The 15,940-nt window shown below is 35.7% G+C and overlaps 1 protein-coding gene across 3 annotated transcripts; it reads left to right on the forward strand.

Moving 5' to 3' along the window:
• The first annotated feature begins 1,678 nt into the window (after nucleotides 1–1,678).
• On the forward strand, nucleotides 1,679–15,600 carry LOC115966021 (katanin p80 WD40 repeat-containing subunit B1 homolog). Of its 3 annotated transcripts, none has more exons than XM_031085435.1 (19): nucleotides 1,679–2,225; nucleotides 2,311–2,570; nucleotides 2,761–2,891; nucleotides 3,071–3,188; nucleotides 3,355–3,581; nucleotides 4,279–4,381; nucleotides 6,954–7,024; nucleotides 7,138–7,212; nucleotides 7,301–7,444; nucleotides 7,568–7,799; nucleotides 7,984–8,514; nucleotides 9,271–9,330; nucleotides 9,412–9,533; nucleotides 10,754–10,888; nucleotides 13,018–13,092; nucleotides 13,222–13,334; nucleotides 14,662–14,778; nucleotides 14,875–14,943; nucleotides 15,051–15,597. In XM_031085435.1, the coding sequence occupies exons 2-19, from the start codon at nucleotides 2,543–2,545 to the stop codon at nucleotides 15,109–15,111; spliced, it is 2,412 nt and encodes an 803-aa protein (XP_030941295.1). In that variant the 5' UTR covers nucleotides 1,679–2,225; nucleotides 2,311–2,542; the 3' UTR covers nucleotides 15,112–15,597. The 3 variants fall into 3 exon arrangements, with proteins under 3 accessions (XP_030941295.1, XP_030941320.1, XP_030941237.1); XM_031085460.1 differs by having other exon boundaries at nucleotides 7,984–8,457; nucleotides 15,048–15,530; XM_031085377.1 differs by having other exon boundaries at nucleotides 1,975–2,225; nucleotides 15,048–15,600.
• Nucleotides 15,601–15,940: the final 340 nt, after the last annotated feature.

The raw sequence follows: 15,940 nt of genomic DNA on the forward strand, positions 1-15,940 counted from the left end.
GATCCTCTGCCTGACCCAGGATTTCAAGGAAGGTGGATATGGAAGCTAGACACCTTGCCCAGGATTCAAATATTCTTATGGAAATGCATGCATCAAAGCATAGGTGGCAATGAGTGCTTACAAGCGAGGGGGATGTTAGTAGACACTGCTTGCCCTCACTGCCTCAACAGACCTAAATCCATAATTCATGCACTTTGGGACTGCCATGTGGTTAAGAAAATCTAGCATCAATTGGGTGTGCACCATTCAGCTAATACTTTTTTCTCTTCCAACCTTCAGGAGTGGCTGTTTGCTAACTGCTCCTCCAAGAACAAACGTGTTACAGGTCAAGCCCTGTGGAATCAAGTATTTATGTTTGCAGTATGATTTATTTGGAAAGGTAGAAATCAATTAGTATTTGAGAACAAGAGGTTGAATCCGAAAATTGATATTGATATTGCCTATAAAGTAGTGGAGTACACTCACTGTGCTGGCAAGCCGTTGATGTCCAAACACAAGATCACGAATCAAATCAGGTGGGAAAAACCGAGTATTGGCTAGATGAAATTAAATGTAGATGGAGCGTCCATGGGGAACCTAGGTCAAGCTGGAGGTGGCGGTCTCTTAAGAGATGAGAATGGGAATTGGATTGGGGGATTCGCTAGAAGAATAGGCATAGCCAATAGCTTTACTGCTAAACTATGGGCACTCCGAGATGGGCTTCTGTTGTGTCAGTAGCTTAATGTTTAGGCAATCATTATAGAACTAGAAGCTAAAGCTATTGTTGATGCCTTTAATCTCTAAGCCAACTCTAATACTGTTGTGTCTTCTATTATGGATGATTGCAGACACTTGGTTACCCATATTCCCCAAACGAGCATTAGACATGTCTTCAGGGAAGCTAATAGGAGTGCAGACCGGATAGCCAACTTAGGACTTAATTTAGATTATGATTTTAAGTTGTTTTCCAGTTCGCCTGTGGACTTAATTTCTTGTTTGGAGGCAGATTGCCGTGGATTGTTTTGTAACAGGCCTTGTTTTGAACCTGTTTTTGCTTTTTAGTTCTTAATGAAATTCCCTTTTTACCAAAAAAAAAAATATTTTTATTTAAAAAATTATATTATTGATGGCAATTGTAACGTTCAACATTTTTAGCTCTGTAGCAAGCTGTAGCTGAATTGAAATGCTAGAACCTAGAAAAAAAAAAAAAGAAGTGAAAACAATTTATTTATTTAAAAATGGAGTTGTGTGACACATAGGCAAAATGATGTCACACTTGAAATGTTAGAAAAAAGAAAAGAAAAAAGAGTGAAATATTTTATTGGATTGTAAATAAAAGAAAAGAAAAAGAAAAAAGAGGTAGAGGAGAGATAAAGAGAAGGTAAATGATGGGGTGGGGTATGAAAATGTGGATGAAAGAGTGAGAGTGTTGTGTTGGTGGAATTTGATTTCAAAGGAGGGAGGGAGAGTGAAAATCAAACGGGAATTGGAAGGTGGGTGTGGGTGAGACAGATAGAGAGACCCGGCCCGTGGTACGTAGTTTTCACACGGGACGGGACACATGGCGTCTCATTTAAATTTCCTTAAAATGTTTTACCTTTTTCTTTTTCCCACTTTTTTAAGATGGAAGATTAATTTGAACATAAATATAAAAATAATATTATTAATATTAAATAATAATTACTTGAGACTTGAGAGAGATAGAGGTAGAGGAGGGACACAAGCACAAGCACAAGCACAATAATCTCGTGAAAGCGCCTCCTCCTTTCATTCATTTCTCATTCTGGTGTGGTGTGTGAGTTTTAATTAAGAACTTTTGAGTGCGTTCTCTTTCTCTTTCCGTGTCTGCGGATGCTCTTCCGGGTTGTTGCAGCTCTTCTCATAATTTGAAACCCCAATTTCTTTCTAAAACCTAAATACTTTTCTCTCTCTCTCTCTCTCTCTCTCTCTCAGCAGTTTAAGTTTAAGTAGTAGTAGTAGTGGTAGTAGTAGTAGAGAAGAAGTATACATACAGATACAGTAGTACGACGCTTATTAGGATCAAAATATTTGGATGCTTTGGGAGTTACGAGGTACATACACTCTTTCTCGTATTTGAGTGCCAAGAAAGCAGAGTTATTAAGAAGAACGAACCAAAAAGGGTTTTGTTGAGTGGAGGAGGAGGAGGAGGAGGAGGAGTAGCTTCAACTGCTCTCTCAGTTTTCCTTTTCATTTTCAACAAAATCAAAAATATATATAAAAAAAAGGTGAGTTCAATCAATCATTGTCTTCATTTCTGAATTCTGATCTTCTCAGAGTTACTGACATTTCTTTCATTCTTCTTCTTCTTAGTGAATTTATGCATACAATGGGGTCATTGAAATGGTGGAGATTTGGCCTGGGTTGTCGAGATCTGGAACTGTATAATGAGATCTTTTTACGGTGCTGAATAAAATCCGAGATCAATCGTCGTTTCGGATGTCTGCTCCTAAATCCTAAATCCTAAATCCAATTGCTTTGCTTTTCATTTTGCAATTACGATTGCTAGGGTTTCTGTTTTCTTTTTATTCCCTTTCATGCCAAAATGACTACAAAACGCGCCTACAAGCTACGTATCCTTTTTTTTTAATCTGTGCTAATATTACTGATATTGTAGAATTCAAATCATTATTATTATTGTTTATCTAGGGTTTCATTCTGGACATTGAAAATGTCCCTACTTGTCAATTCAGTTGTGCAGATCTTCTTCTTTCTTTTGTTTTGTTTTTATTGTTATTTAGCCTTAACCACACTATCAAACAGAGGAATTTGTAGCACACTCTTCCGCCGTGAATTGCCTCAAGATTGGCAGGAAGTCGTCCAGGGTTCTAGTCACTGGCGGAGAGGATCACAAGGTCAATCTTTGGGCTATTGGCAAACCCAACGCCATCCTGGTTCGTATCCTATCACTTTCAAATCTATCTTTCCTTTCAACTATCTTACCATTTTTATAATGTTTCTTTCTGTTGTGATTTTAACTCATATTAATGCACATTTACTGATTAGGTGACTTTTACTACCACTACCTATGATTCTTATGTTTATAATCTAATATTTTTGCCTTCATACCCAGAGTTTGTCTGGACATACAAGTGGAATTGATTCCGTAAGCTTTGATTCTTCGGAGGTGTTAGTTGCTGCAGGAGCCGCTAGTGGTACAATCAAGCTTTGGGATTTAGAGGAGGCAAAGAGTATGCTTTTTTTAAATAAATAAAAAATTTCTATATCCCAATTTCTTTGGGCCTATACAGAACAATTCTATGGCTCTGATTTTGAGAATGGCTTTCCTTATCAGACCTCAATTAGTGCCTTGGTTATCAATGTTATGTTGTCATTGCAATGTGATTTTGTGTGCAGTTGTTCGTACACTAACGGGTCACAGATCCAATTGCATATCTGTTGACTTTCATCCCTTTGGGGAGTTCTTTGCATCTGGCTCTTTGGATACGAATCTGAAGATATGGGATATCAGAAAGAAGGGGTGTATCCACACATACAAGGGTCACACTCGAGGGGTGAATGCAATCAGATTTACCCCGGATGGCCGTTGGGTTGTATCTGGTGGCGAGGACAACACTGTCAAGGTTAGAACTTAGAATTCATCAATAATTCACTGTCTTCTGATGAAAATGAAACAAAAAGTCCCACCCCCCCCCCCCCCCCAAAAAAAAAAAAAAAAAAAAACTAAAATAGAACCTGCCACTTTTTAATCTTGTAGACCTGTGTGACAAAGAAACTTATTTAACAGTTTCTTGAGCTGGATGCACGCTGTAAGGTGCTTGTTGCATTTTCATGCACATTTGTGTGCCTGTTGCACAGTATATATGCATGCATCATGAGCTTGGAGGGTAGGAAAGGGGCCATAAATGCCTTACATTATGATTTAATGGGCTGTGTGATGCACATTAATGCCCCCCAATTGAGTGACTTGTAAGTTATTTTAGAGCCTGGCATGTCTTGCCACTTGAGCTGCATGTGGCAGGAACAGACTTTCTTAAAGTTCATTTCAATATTGGCCCCAAGTTGGTGCTCTTTTCCAGTGCCTGTGTTGCATGGCTAGACGCATATATGCAGAACTAATCTACCTAGACATACATTAACAGCAGGATCTGACTGCTGGAAAGCTATTTCATGATGGTCATATAAGGGCTAAGAATAGTGGATTGATTTCTACCATTAGTGTCTTGGCTACATTGATAAAGACAAATCCTTAAACACCTTTATACCTTTGTTAATAGATTTAAAAAAAAAAAAGACTTTATGATATGCCCTTCTTAACAGTTATGGGATCTGACCGCTGGAAAGCTGTTGCATGATTTCAAGTGTCATGAAGGCCAAATTCAGTGCATAGACTTTCATCCACATGAGTTTTTGCTGGCAACTGGTTAGATTTTCTTGTTTATTTATGACTCTTATTATCCTCACATATGCTGTTTCTTTCCCCCTTGAATAATATTGTTGGTGATTTATTTGTTCATTTACTTTTTGATGCAATACATGCAATGATTAGCCAAGAAGAGTAATGTATGGCAACCTAATATTTTCTTTGAAACCCAAACTTGATTTTGATAGCTAAACCAAGTTTAAGATACCAAGCAAAGTTAAATAAAACAACCTACGGTTTTGGCTATAATATCTTTGGGTTTGAATGGAAACCTAATATTTTTTTGAAACTCAAACTTGATTCTGATAGCTAAACCAAGTGTAAGACACCAAGAAAAGTTAAACAAAACAACCTACGGTTTTGGCTATAATATCTTTGGGTTTGAATGGCATGTTTTCTTATTACTATATTTATCAAAAAAAAAAAAAAAACTTCTATGCACTTGTTATGTTTTGGCAAGTGTATTTAGGGTTTAATTAATTTACCCTAGTGCGCACACACATTATATATGTAGGTAATTACAATGGTAGTTCACTTTTTGTCGCTTACTATTATATATTCCTAACACTGCCCTCAAACTATATATATATATATATATATATATATATAAAATTTTAGCTTGTTACATGGCAAATCCAAACACAACAAATCCAAATGTGTCTTGCCTAAAGGCTTAGTGAACTTTTAGCCGCCTGAGTTCCCGTAGAGACATACCTAGTGGCAATTACACCACTTTCTTCTCTTTCTTGAAAAAAGATGACAATCCACCTCTCTTTGCTTGTTCTACTCATGGAACATAGGATTAAAAGCAATATGAATCATTACTTTATTGTTGCACATAAGCAATTGCAACCTCAATTCCTCGAGAAGATGCTTAATCCACATAAGTTCACATGATGTATGGGTCATAGACCTATACTCAATCGCTACACTGGATCAAGAGACAACACTCTGCTTCATACTTTTCTACTTGCTCAAGTTTTCCCTAGAAAATTCTCTTAGTTGGTGGGTTTTGATAGCAACAAATTTTTAGTGGTTTCTTAGGAGTGGTTCAAGGAGATAACGAAGCCAATTGAGGGAGACAAGGGAACCCTCAATATTGGAGGGAGAATAAAAATTAGAGGTAGACTCGAGTAATGTAACATCTAACTAAGGGATAGCAAACCATAGGTGAATAATACTCTAAGAAAACATACTTCATTGATCTAGATCAAGTTCATCACCCGTGGACCTAAATTGTGAACATAGAAAATGCACCCAAATATCTCGGTGAACGAAACAAAAGTCTTTTAGGAGACAATACAGTATAAGATTTATGACCACCAAGAATGACCTAAGACATGCTATCAGTACTGCATCACTCCAATATGATTTGTCAACACTCATAAAATAACAATGCATGAGTAACTTCCATAAAATGTCAAAACTTGCGCTCTGCCACACCATTTACTTTTGGAGTATATTGACAGGAAGACTGGTGGATTAGCCAAGAGCCTTATAGCTCAATTGGCACCTCCTATTGTTTCCTACCGAGACATTCAGGATACAAATTTCCCCTCCCTTAACTATCAAATTATTAAAAAAGAAAAGAAAAAAGACTGGTTGATCATGCCATCATCATCAAAAAGTTTAGACAAAGATACTTATCAAAAAAAAAAGTTAAGACAAAGATGTATGAAAATATTCACGTGCATTATCAGACTCAAATTTATGAATTGAAGTATCAGACTGTCTTTATTTCCATATAAAACGATTGAAAATTAAGTACGATTTTGATTGTCCTGAGAATGATCAACAAAAAATGACAAAATACCTAAATCCTAAATATGAAGAAGCTTTTATTGGACCCCAAATATCTGAATCTACTAAATGAAAAGGATTACTAACATGATTTTCACGCTTAGACACAAAGCCTATAGTGCAAAGACTTGATGACAAAAAGCCTATCTGATATTCTTAGATGGGTTTATAGTATTTGAGTGCTCACTCCTTTTAAGATCAGTCTGAATGTCTAAAGGAATATGTTTTAATGATCCATAACTATCTAGTCATTTTTAAAATATAAGTCTAGTCATCCCATAGATCTTAGCAACTTTTCCCCTTTACTGGTTTCCACACCCACTCCATGTTAATATCAGATAATTTTCTTTTGGATAAAGATTTCCTCCAAACCGGTTCCTCCAACCTATTATGTGGTGGTTCATATAACCATCCACATGTATTAAATCACATGGCTCATTAAATTATTTAAATAAGTCACATGACTTCTAAATAAATCATGTGACTAAAAGTACACATGGATACTCATTTGAAATGCCATGTAGTGGGTTGGAGGAAATTCCTCCCAAATTGGTTTGGAGGTAAACTTTGTTCTTTTCTTTTTATTTACATTTGCATGCGTTTCTTTTTTATAGTTTTTTACATTTGCGTGCATGACCCTCTTAAATCTAAAAGTACTTATATAATCCTTGAAACCCACACATCACTTCTGAATGATTTTTTTTTTTGGTATATATTTTTCTTGTTTTTTTTATTTTTTTATTTTTTATTTTTTTTTTTATCCCTTGCACAGGTTCAGCAGACAGGACTGTTAAATTTTGGGACCTTGAAACCTTTGAGCTTATTGGTTCAGCTGGACCAGAGGTATTTTTATGTCTTATGGCATTATTGCTCATAGAGTTGAATGTTGAAATTTTCAGTTTTAGATTTTTGTGACAGGGAAGTGATCTGTATGACTTTTTTCATTGCTATTGCAGACAACTGGAGTTCGTTGTTTGACTTTTAATCCTGATGGGAGGACCCTACTATGTGGTTTGCATGAAAGTTTGAAGGTAAGCTATAGTGATGGTTCATCTATTTATAAAGGTGATGTGTTAAGCTAGTGATACTTTTTTCATTTAATTTTGTCCTGCTTTATAGGTTTTCTCATGGGAACCAATAAGAAGCCATGACACTGTGGATGTGGGATGGTCTAGATTGTCAGATCTTAATGTTCATGAGGGAAAGCTTCTTGGCTGCTCGTACAATCAGAGTTGTGTTGGAGTATGGGTTGTAGATATCTCGGTATTACTCAGATTATCCTCCTTTCTACCTATGAATGTGTCTTTTCTTGTCTTTCAGTGCTGGCTGTGTTGGATTTTTATTTTGAACTGATGTGTTGCTTGCAACTTCTTAACTCTTGCACAGCGCATAGAACCATATGCAATTAGTAATGTTACAAGATTAAATGGCCATTCAGAATCTAAATCTTCTTCAAGTGGGAATCTGTCAGTACTAAATGAGAACACTGCTAAGGCTAGTTTGGGTCGGCCAGCTGTTTCACAAAATTCAGATCCCTTAGTGAAGGAAACAAAATCTCTTGGGAGGTTGTCAGTTTCTCAAAATTCAGATCCTATTAAGGAACCAAAACTTTTGGCATGTATGTAGCATTGTTCTTTATTTATTATTTTTTTCCTTCTTAATGCTCACCAGTTATTGATTTTTGGTTGACCACTGCCTTTTGCCTTTCTTTTGAAATTTTCATTTTTGAAATCATTTACTAGGTATAATATTTCTAATTGTCGTCAGATTTTCTCATTTCTGGTTCTTCGTTATGGTTGAAGCCACAGGAAGTGTACCTGGTACTCCTCAGAGGATCAGTTTTAATGCCAGTCCAAAAACAGTTCCTGCTAGTTCTATGGCAGTCCCTAGTGGAACAGCTCCAAAGAGGAATTCCACAAAGGCTCAGTCAACTGCCAGTGTTCCAGTTATTAACAAATTGGATGTGATACCTGTAATTGTCCCAAGAACCAATATGAGGTCAGAGCAAGCAGCTGATTCCCGAAAGGAAGTTGGTCTAGCTGCAAGAACAATGCCATTTTCTTTGCAGTCAAAGGCAACTGATTTCCGAAAACTATCAAATAGCAGAGATGAAGTGGATAAACAAATTGTCTCAGTTGTGCCTGAATTCACAGGTTCTAAGGCTGCTGAATTAAGCAGTGGCACAGATAGGAATATACATCCTGTTGCTAAAAGCTTGACTCAAGGAGTATCTGCTGAAGAAAGGAGCATGAAGGATGATAGATTTATTGGACCTAGTAAGCATGAAATGAATTCAATGACAGAGTCAGCTGCTAGCTATCAGCATGCAAGTTGTATGTTACCTTTAGAATTACGTCTACCAAATTGTTTGATTTATACATATCATTTCTGGCTGATTGTTGGTCAGGATAATTACAATATTTTGCCTAACATTTATTTTCTTTTTACTTTACATTTTGACTCTTTTTCTTCATGATTAAAAGTTAAAATTCTCTAGTGAAATATTTTCAGTGTGACCAGACCCAATAACTACCATGAGGTTGTGTCCTGATAGAAACATCTCATCTGTAAAAGTGAGAATGGGAAGTTTAGCATATGGACATCCATAGGAAAGAGGCATAATACTAAAAAAAAAAAATATCACCAATTATAATGCAATCAACAATAATTATTCACTTAAAGAAAGGGCCATGTCAGACTTGTTTGAAAGTAAAGCCAATGACATATGTAGCAAGTTTAGAAAAATTCAAATAAGAAACTACTTTGAGATATGGTCCAACTAGGGTGATTTTTTTTTCCTTTTTGTGGGTTGGGGGGGGGGTGGGGGAGATGACTATAAATAAGAGATAACATTGTACATTTAGTCATTTACATTCACTAATGATTGATTGAGGATCAATTTCCCTTTTGTGATGTTTTTCTGCTTCATAAGATTTTGTTATGTTGGGATGATTTGTGGCTCTCATTTGCCATTGGTTTTGGATCTATCTTGTCTTAAATTTTACATCTGGGACTTGACTTGAGATTTTGAATTGTCCACTTACTGCTTAAATTTCCTTTTTTAATTTTAATTATATATATTTTTGAAGATGATACTCGGGGGCATAAGTTGAACAGAGATGCATGCTCTACTGAAAGTCAGAAAGCAGGTAAAAGTTATTCTTACATATTGTTGATATTTTTGAGTGATCTTATGAAGTACCACTAATGGTACATTACAAAATATTCAGGTAGAACGCGTTCACTTGTTGTGAATTGGGAGAAAAGGGAAAGATCTCCTAATTATGAGGAACCTGCTTCCAGTATTCCCCCTGCTTCTGTCTCTACAGCTAACATGCTCCCCTTCAATGCGGTATGACCATATCTCAAATGTGTTATACCTTTTCTTATAATGTTTCCTTCCTTCACGTTTTGACTAGCATCAAAATGCTAATATGTTATAGTTTAAGAGAATACATACTGTTCTATTGAAATTCTTGATGAATGCCATTTTGCTGGATCAAATATATATATATATATATATATATAGGGATTGGTAAGTTACGATGCACCTGGTGATATTGAACCCTTGATCTTACTCTCCACTGTGCTCTTTTTAATTAATAATACTTTCATTAGAAACTAGAAAGGCATCATGTACTCGGGAAGTATACTAGATGTACAACATACTAAACATTGCTAAAAGTACAATGATGAATAAACACTAATAAGTTTGAGAATGAGAGACTTCCTAATGCTGCCCTAGAATTGTGCTCTCACATGTCAAAGTTTCTTAAATTTCTTTCCTTCCATATGAACCATGATAAGCAGTGAAGGATTGCATTCCATTTAGTGCTATTCCAATGTCACCCAAATCGACCTTGCCAGCAAACTAGTAAATCATCAACTCTTCCAGGCATCACCCACTAAACCTCAAGGAGAACAAATACCATAATCCACAATTCTATTGCAATAGGACAATGCAAGATTAAGTAATCCAGTCTGCCACTCCCCTTACACATAAAACACCAGCTTAAAATTACAGTGTTTTGCTTCCTAAGTTATTTTCTGTTAAGAACTTCCGAATGAAGCAACCCAAAGAAAGAATGCCACCTTTGTTTGGACTTTAGGCTTCCAAATGCTTTTCCAAGGGAATTATCCATGACCTGAACCTTTTATTCCTCAAGACTTTGTTTGAGTGGATAAATGTTTCGGGTGTATTTTCTTTTGCTTCTTTGCCTAATCTACTTGATAGTTGTGCTGCTGTATAAGTAGCAAGTCTGTAGGGGTTAAAGCTCTATTTTGCTTGTTTAGATGAAAAAAAAAGAGAATTGCTCATGTCGCCCATTCCAAGCGAAGGTAGGTAGTCTCCCACATGAATGAGAGGATTTTTAGAAAAATAAACACTGGCTATGTGATTGAGTTGTTTAGTTCCATATTGGATAGTAATAACAAAATTAAGTGATTAACATAACATTAATGGCTTAAACACTTGGATAAAGTGGTATACCAACATATTATATTAATGGACTTGCACAAAAAGCTTTTGGATTAAGTTTTCACCTATTAGTTCCATCTTATTTCTGTTTACAGTTTAAACAGAGAGGATATTCTCCGTCTGCTGAGAAAGAAACAGAGTCTGCTAGTGATGAGGATGCTATTGCAGATGTAATGGAACAACATGACCAATTTGTCAGCTCTATGCAGTCTCGTTCAGCCAAGTTGCAGGTGATCTTGAATGAAGTTTTGCTCATGGTTTATTGGAGGCCATTATTTGTTATATATATATATATATATATATTGATCCTTTACATAAATTTCTTATGGTTATACTGCCTTTATACTATGGGGGAACTTTGGGGTATAAATTTTATTAGTTTGAAGTGTGGGGTTGTCTGAATGATTTTCTTATTGTGATATGTTCTTTTTTTCAAATGCCTAGCGAATCTCTTATGAGGGTTATGAGAATATACTTGAGTATATACATCCCATATTGGCTTTCAGGATTTCACAGTTGGATGCTCTAATAATTAACATTTATAAATAAATCATCTGCAATATTTAATTTTCCATGGGGAACTGGCTTTGTGCATGGTGGATGCTTAATAACTCTGTTACGTACCAATGATTAAATAAAATTTCAAGAAATCTTAAAATATTAACATTATCCATGAGCATCAATTGCCTAATAGATTATGAATTATTGTTTTATGGCATGCTGCATGGTTTCATGAAAGGGTTTTGTTTTATTTTTGGGTTGTCTTTGCTTTTAATAATTATATACCCACTTATCTTTTGGGAATATAGTTATGCACTTGCTCTTGGAATCAGTTGAATTGTTTTGCAAAAAATGGTGTTGGTAAGCATGGTGACTCATTTGCTTGGAAGTTAGCTCTATTATGTCTAATGTGAGCAGAATTGAGGAAGAGGAACAATCACACCTACGTTGGTGTGGACAGGTCTATTGTGGAGTTGAAGCATTCGTAAGCACTAATGACGTTGTTCGAGTGGCCTTGTATTCTTGGAACTAGTGACAAGCACTCCATTGTATATTTCATAAGCTCTTTCTTTTAGAGCCTAATTTGTCATTGTAATTGTTTAGGCTAGTTTATGTGTTCGTAAGCTTTTCCCTTTTTCATATATATATATATATATATGTATGTATGTATGTAAATGGAAAATATATTTTAATGGAGTGCTTGTACATTCTGGGAGCTAGATGCCAGGATACCTTTGCTATTATTGAAAAACATAGTGAAACTTAGTATTCATTAACTCTGTAAATCCATGAGGTGTTTATTGTCGAGGGTTGACTGTATATTATCAGGCCACCATCATGGTATACACTGCTGAGAAGGCCTTTGGTTGGTCCAGCAATTCTGATGAATTTTCTGTCCAAAAGAATACAATATTATTTTTGACATCATAGACATGGCCTATGAGTGGTAGTCATGGTTTGATCAAGCTACAGAAAGATGGTGTTTGTATGGAATGAGTATAATGGTAAGGGAATAAGGGTGGGACTCAAATAGGTCTTATGTTCAAATCTTATCGAAGAAAAATGTGTAATTATCTAAGGGCATGATAGTAGTAATAGTAGTAGAAGGATATAGTAAGATTATGTGTTTCTGAAATACTGGATCCCCAGTGTCCCCATATCCTGTTCTAGAAAATTGGTTTGCTGATGTGTTTATTTTGTGTATAATTAGTCTCTTGTGTATTATTATGTAACATGGTCTTGTGTCCAGGTGCTTTCTTCAAGTCAAGATTTCTTTAGATGGCAATTTGCTGTATATTTTCTTCTTGATCAGTTGTTTGGGTAGAAAAATGGGAAGTTGACCTAATAAGTAAATTTAGTTCGGTAGAAGCTATGTTGTTTCTCTTGCCTTAAGGTTTATGATTACTCTGTTTTTGAGCCATTTATTAGTGAGTTTTGGCTTTAAAATTTTTCCATTTATTGGTGAGTTTTAGTCAAAATAAAGCTAATTGAATTTCAATGTGATTTTCTGCTAAGAAACTATCTGTTTCAAAGGCGTTTATCATATTTGTGTTTTGTAAAACATTTTTATCATCATATAATCTAAATCTTGAATTATTCATGCTTCGTTCTATTTCCCTAGATTTGCCATTGGTTCCACAGTTTTGTTTCTTGCTTAAATGGTTTTTGTCTAAATGCCTATCAATCAATAGGGCAATATTGAAAGTCTTAAAGTAGGAGTGAACAGTATGCTGCTTCTGTAAATCTTGTTACAGTAGTGCCCAATTTGATTGACTTGATATGACCTAGATTTGGCTTATGTTTATTATCAGTTTGCTAACGTCAACTAATGTTGAACCTCGTGTCTAATTTTTTGCAGGTGATTTATAGATATTGGGAAAGGAATGATGTTAAGGGGGTTATTGGTGTAATGGAGAAAATGGCTGATCATGCTGTAAGTATATCTTAGCTTTGTTGTTATTATTATTATTATTATTATTTTCCTTTTCCTACAAATTTATTTTCTAGCACTAGTTTTTTGAAGAGATCTTGTCTTGTGCCTGCTGTATGCTGCTGTTTGCAGGTTGTTGCCGATGTAGTTAGCATTATGACACAGAAAATTGATACTGTCACGCTGGATATTTTCACGTGTCTTCTACCACTTCTCACAGGCCTTCTTGAAAGTGACATGGATAGGTAAGAATTTTGTGGCTGTGTTTTCTTTCTGGTATTTGTTTTTCTAGTTAGTTAACACCCATCCACCCAAGCAATGTGTCACAGATTTAAATATAGGAATTAGCCTCTCAAAAAATTAGGGGTAAGGCTGCCTACCATCAATCTCTCCCAGATTTTTCTGCAGAGGGACCCAGAAAAGGCTAATACTTGAAGGATTTAATGTTCTTTCTGAGGTTCCATGTCTTTGGTACAGCCTACAGCAACAAATTTCACAACTTTTTTCATTTCTAGTTGAGATGACAGCTTGTAATTTGTAATACGTCATTTTCACACAAAATCACTACTGACATCACTTTTACTGCATGTCAATCACAAACTGCCACTTTGGAAGTTGTGAAATTAATTGTCCTTAGATTTTTTGATATGTATATGAATAAAGTAGTTTCTGTATGGTTTTCCCTTACTTTTATCATATAGAGAGATACGGTTGTATTTTCTTGTTTAAACCACTCTTGGGCCATCCAATTAATGGTTGTTTTTTTTATCTTTTCCCTTGTCACTATTGCAAGGATAGTTTTAGTTTAGTTTAGTTGTAGGAAACCCCTCTTTGCTTCCCCTTTATCTTGGCACGTGAAATATTTGAGGATACGCAACTGGCTTTTGAGACTTGCAATTTGTAGGAGTTGATAGTCAATTTGTAGGAGTTGCAATTATGAAATAAATCTTTGATTACCTATCAAAAAAAAAAGATAGTCAATACCCTATTATGTATTTTTAAGGCATAAAATCTAGTGAATACTTTGGAACCTTTTATGTTTGTCGAAGGTGTGATAGTTCTTTTGGAACATGCCTTACTGTTTTTATGTTTAAATTTGTAATGTGTATATCAAAACATTCCCTAATGTGATAGTTCGTTTGATGGTTCCTCTTTATCCAGTGTTCAGATAGGCATAAGGGGGCGAGATCTCAAACAAAAAGAGTGTTTGTGAAACAAAGTCCATCTAGATAGGAGATGAACGCTACTTTGGCCATTACCAATGAAACCTCAAATACAGACAACTCTTCAATGCATATGTAATTTTACAATCTAAAAAAAATGATCCAGTCTTTTTACTGCACCTACACATTCTACACCAATCTACTAGAGTAATTCCTCTCTTCAAGAGATTATCATTTGTCAGGATCATTCCCCAAACAGCCATCCACATGAAGAAATTAATCTTTTTGGAGCCTTGGCTTGAGCCTCTCAACCTTTTACACTTACATTGTAATATAATGATGTTTAGTTTAGTTATGTTCACAATCTAGCGGTTGATTGGCCACTATCTGACAGTCTGACCATAATTAGGCATCTAAGCATCTCTTTGGACATGCTGCTAAAGCTGGTCAGAATATTTGGTCCAGTCATCTATTCAGCATTATCAGCATCATCATCTGTTGGTGTAGATATTGAGGCCGAGCAAAGGTGTGTTTAGCTTCATCTACATTTTTTTTTCTTTCTGAAAATTCAATATTCAGATATTAAGCATTTGGGCTGGCTACTTCTTAATTCATATCATAGACTGGAGCGGTGCAACCAATGCTTTATAGAGCTTGAAAAAGTCAAACGCTGCCTACTGGCCCTTACCAGGTACCTAATGTAATTTATTTCGTCGCTTGACTGCTCTATTATAATGTTATTTACTTTTTCTTGAGATGTCATTTTCCTTATTCCTGCTCTCTTTTTACCCATAGAAGAGGGGGAACAGTTGCAAAGTCAGCACAGGAGTTAAACCTAGCTCTGCAGGAAGTTTCATGACAAAAGTAACAGTGTGGAAGTGCATTTATTTCCGGCTCACTTGAAATTGTTTTGTTGCTTTGAGGGAGTTATACGACCTCTTGAACAGTTAAATCCCTCTTGATGCAACCCCTAATAGTTCAACACTGTTGTTGCTGGCCCTGATTTACTCCGCCCTTGTATGTATATTCATGTTAAGTGGAGGCCTTAACAACTTGCTAATTCTATGTGTCAACTGCATCTGGAAGGTTATTGCATATGCCACTGTACCTGCTGCTTGTTGCACAGCTTTGGCGATTGTCTAGTAGATGCTTGCTGGAAGATGTCCACACCGTTTACGCTCTAACCCAATATCTCAACAAATTATGTAACTCTTGGCTACATTAGTGCTGATTTAATTCTTGAATTATATTCCTTGTATAAAAGGATTGGCGGTGCTATAAGAGGTGTCCTTATACCTTCCTGTGAGTAGTGTCCTTTAATAGTTAATTACGTAATTTTTTCTAACTTTTTTTTTTTTTTAATCATTTCATTTTTTTGTCATTTATTTTCTTTAATCAAAGCTCGTTTGGTAAGCCAAAAAATTGACTAAACGATCCCCCTTCCAGTTCACTAATGATTTTTCTGGGCTCACATTCCTCGATCTGTGTAATCGAAGGTCCTGGCTTAGGCAAAATGTGGAGACCAGTAGGCCGATCAAAGAAAGACTGGTTCTTTCTCCATGTAGTGCAGGCTCATAAGAGCACTTGCAGCAGTGGAGCTAAATAGCTATATTGTTATTTTAGCTCCATCAAAACACCAAAAAGAGCATGCAGCAATTGAGCTATACTTATAATTTTTAGCTTAATTT

Source organism: Quercus lobata, chromosome 1 (genome assembly GCF_001633185.2).
Source record: "Quercus lobata isolate SW786 chromosome 1, ValleyOak3.0 Primary Assembly, whole genome shotgun sequence".
NCBI classification, from domain to species: domain Eukaryota; kingdom Viridiplantae; phylum Streptophyta; class Magnoliopsida; order Fagales; family Fagaceae; genus Quercus; species Quercus lobata.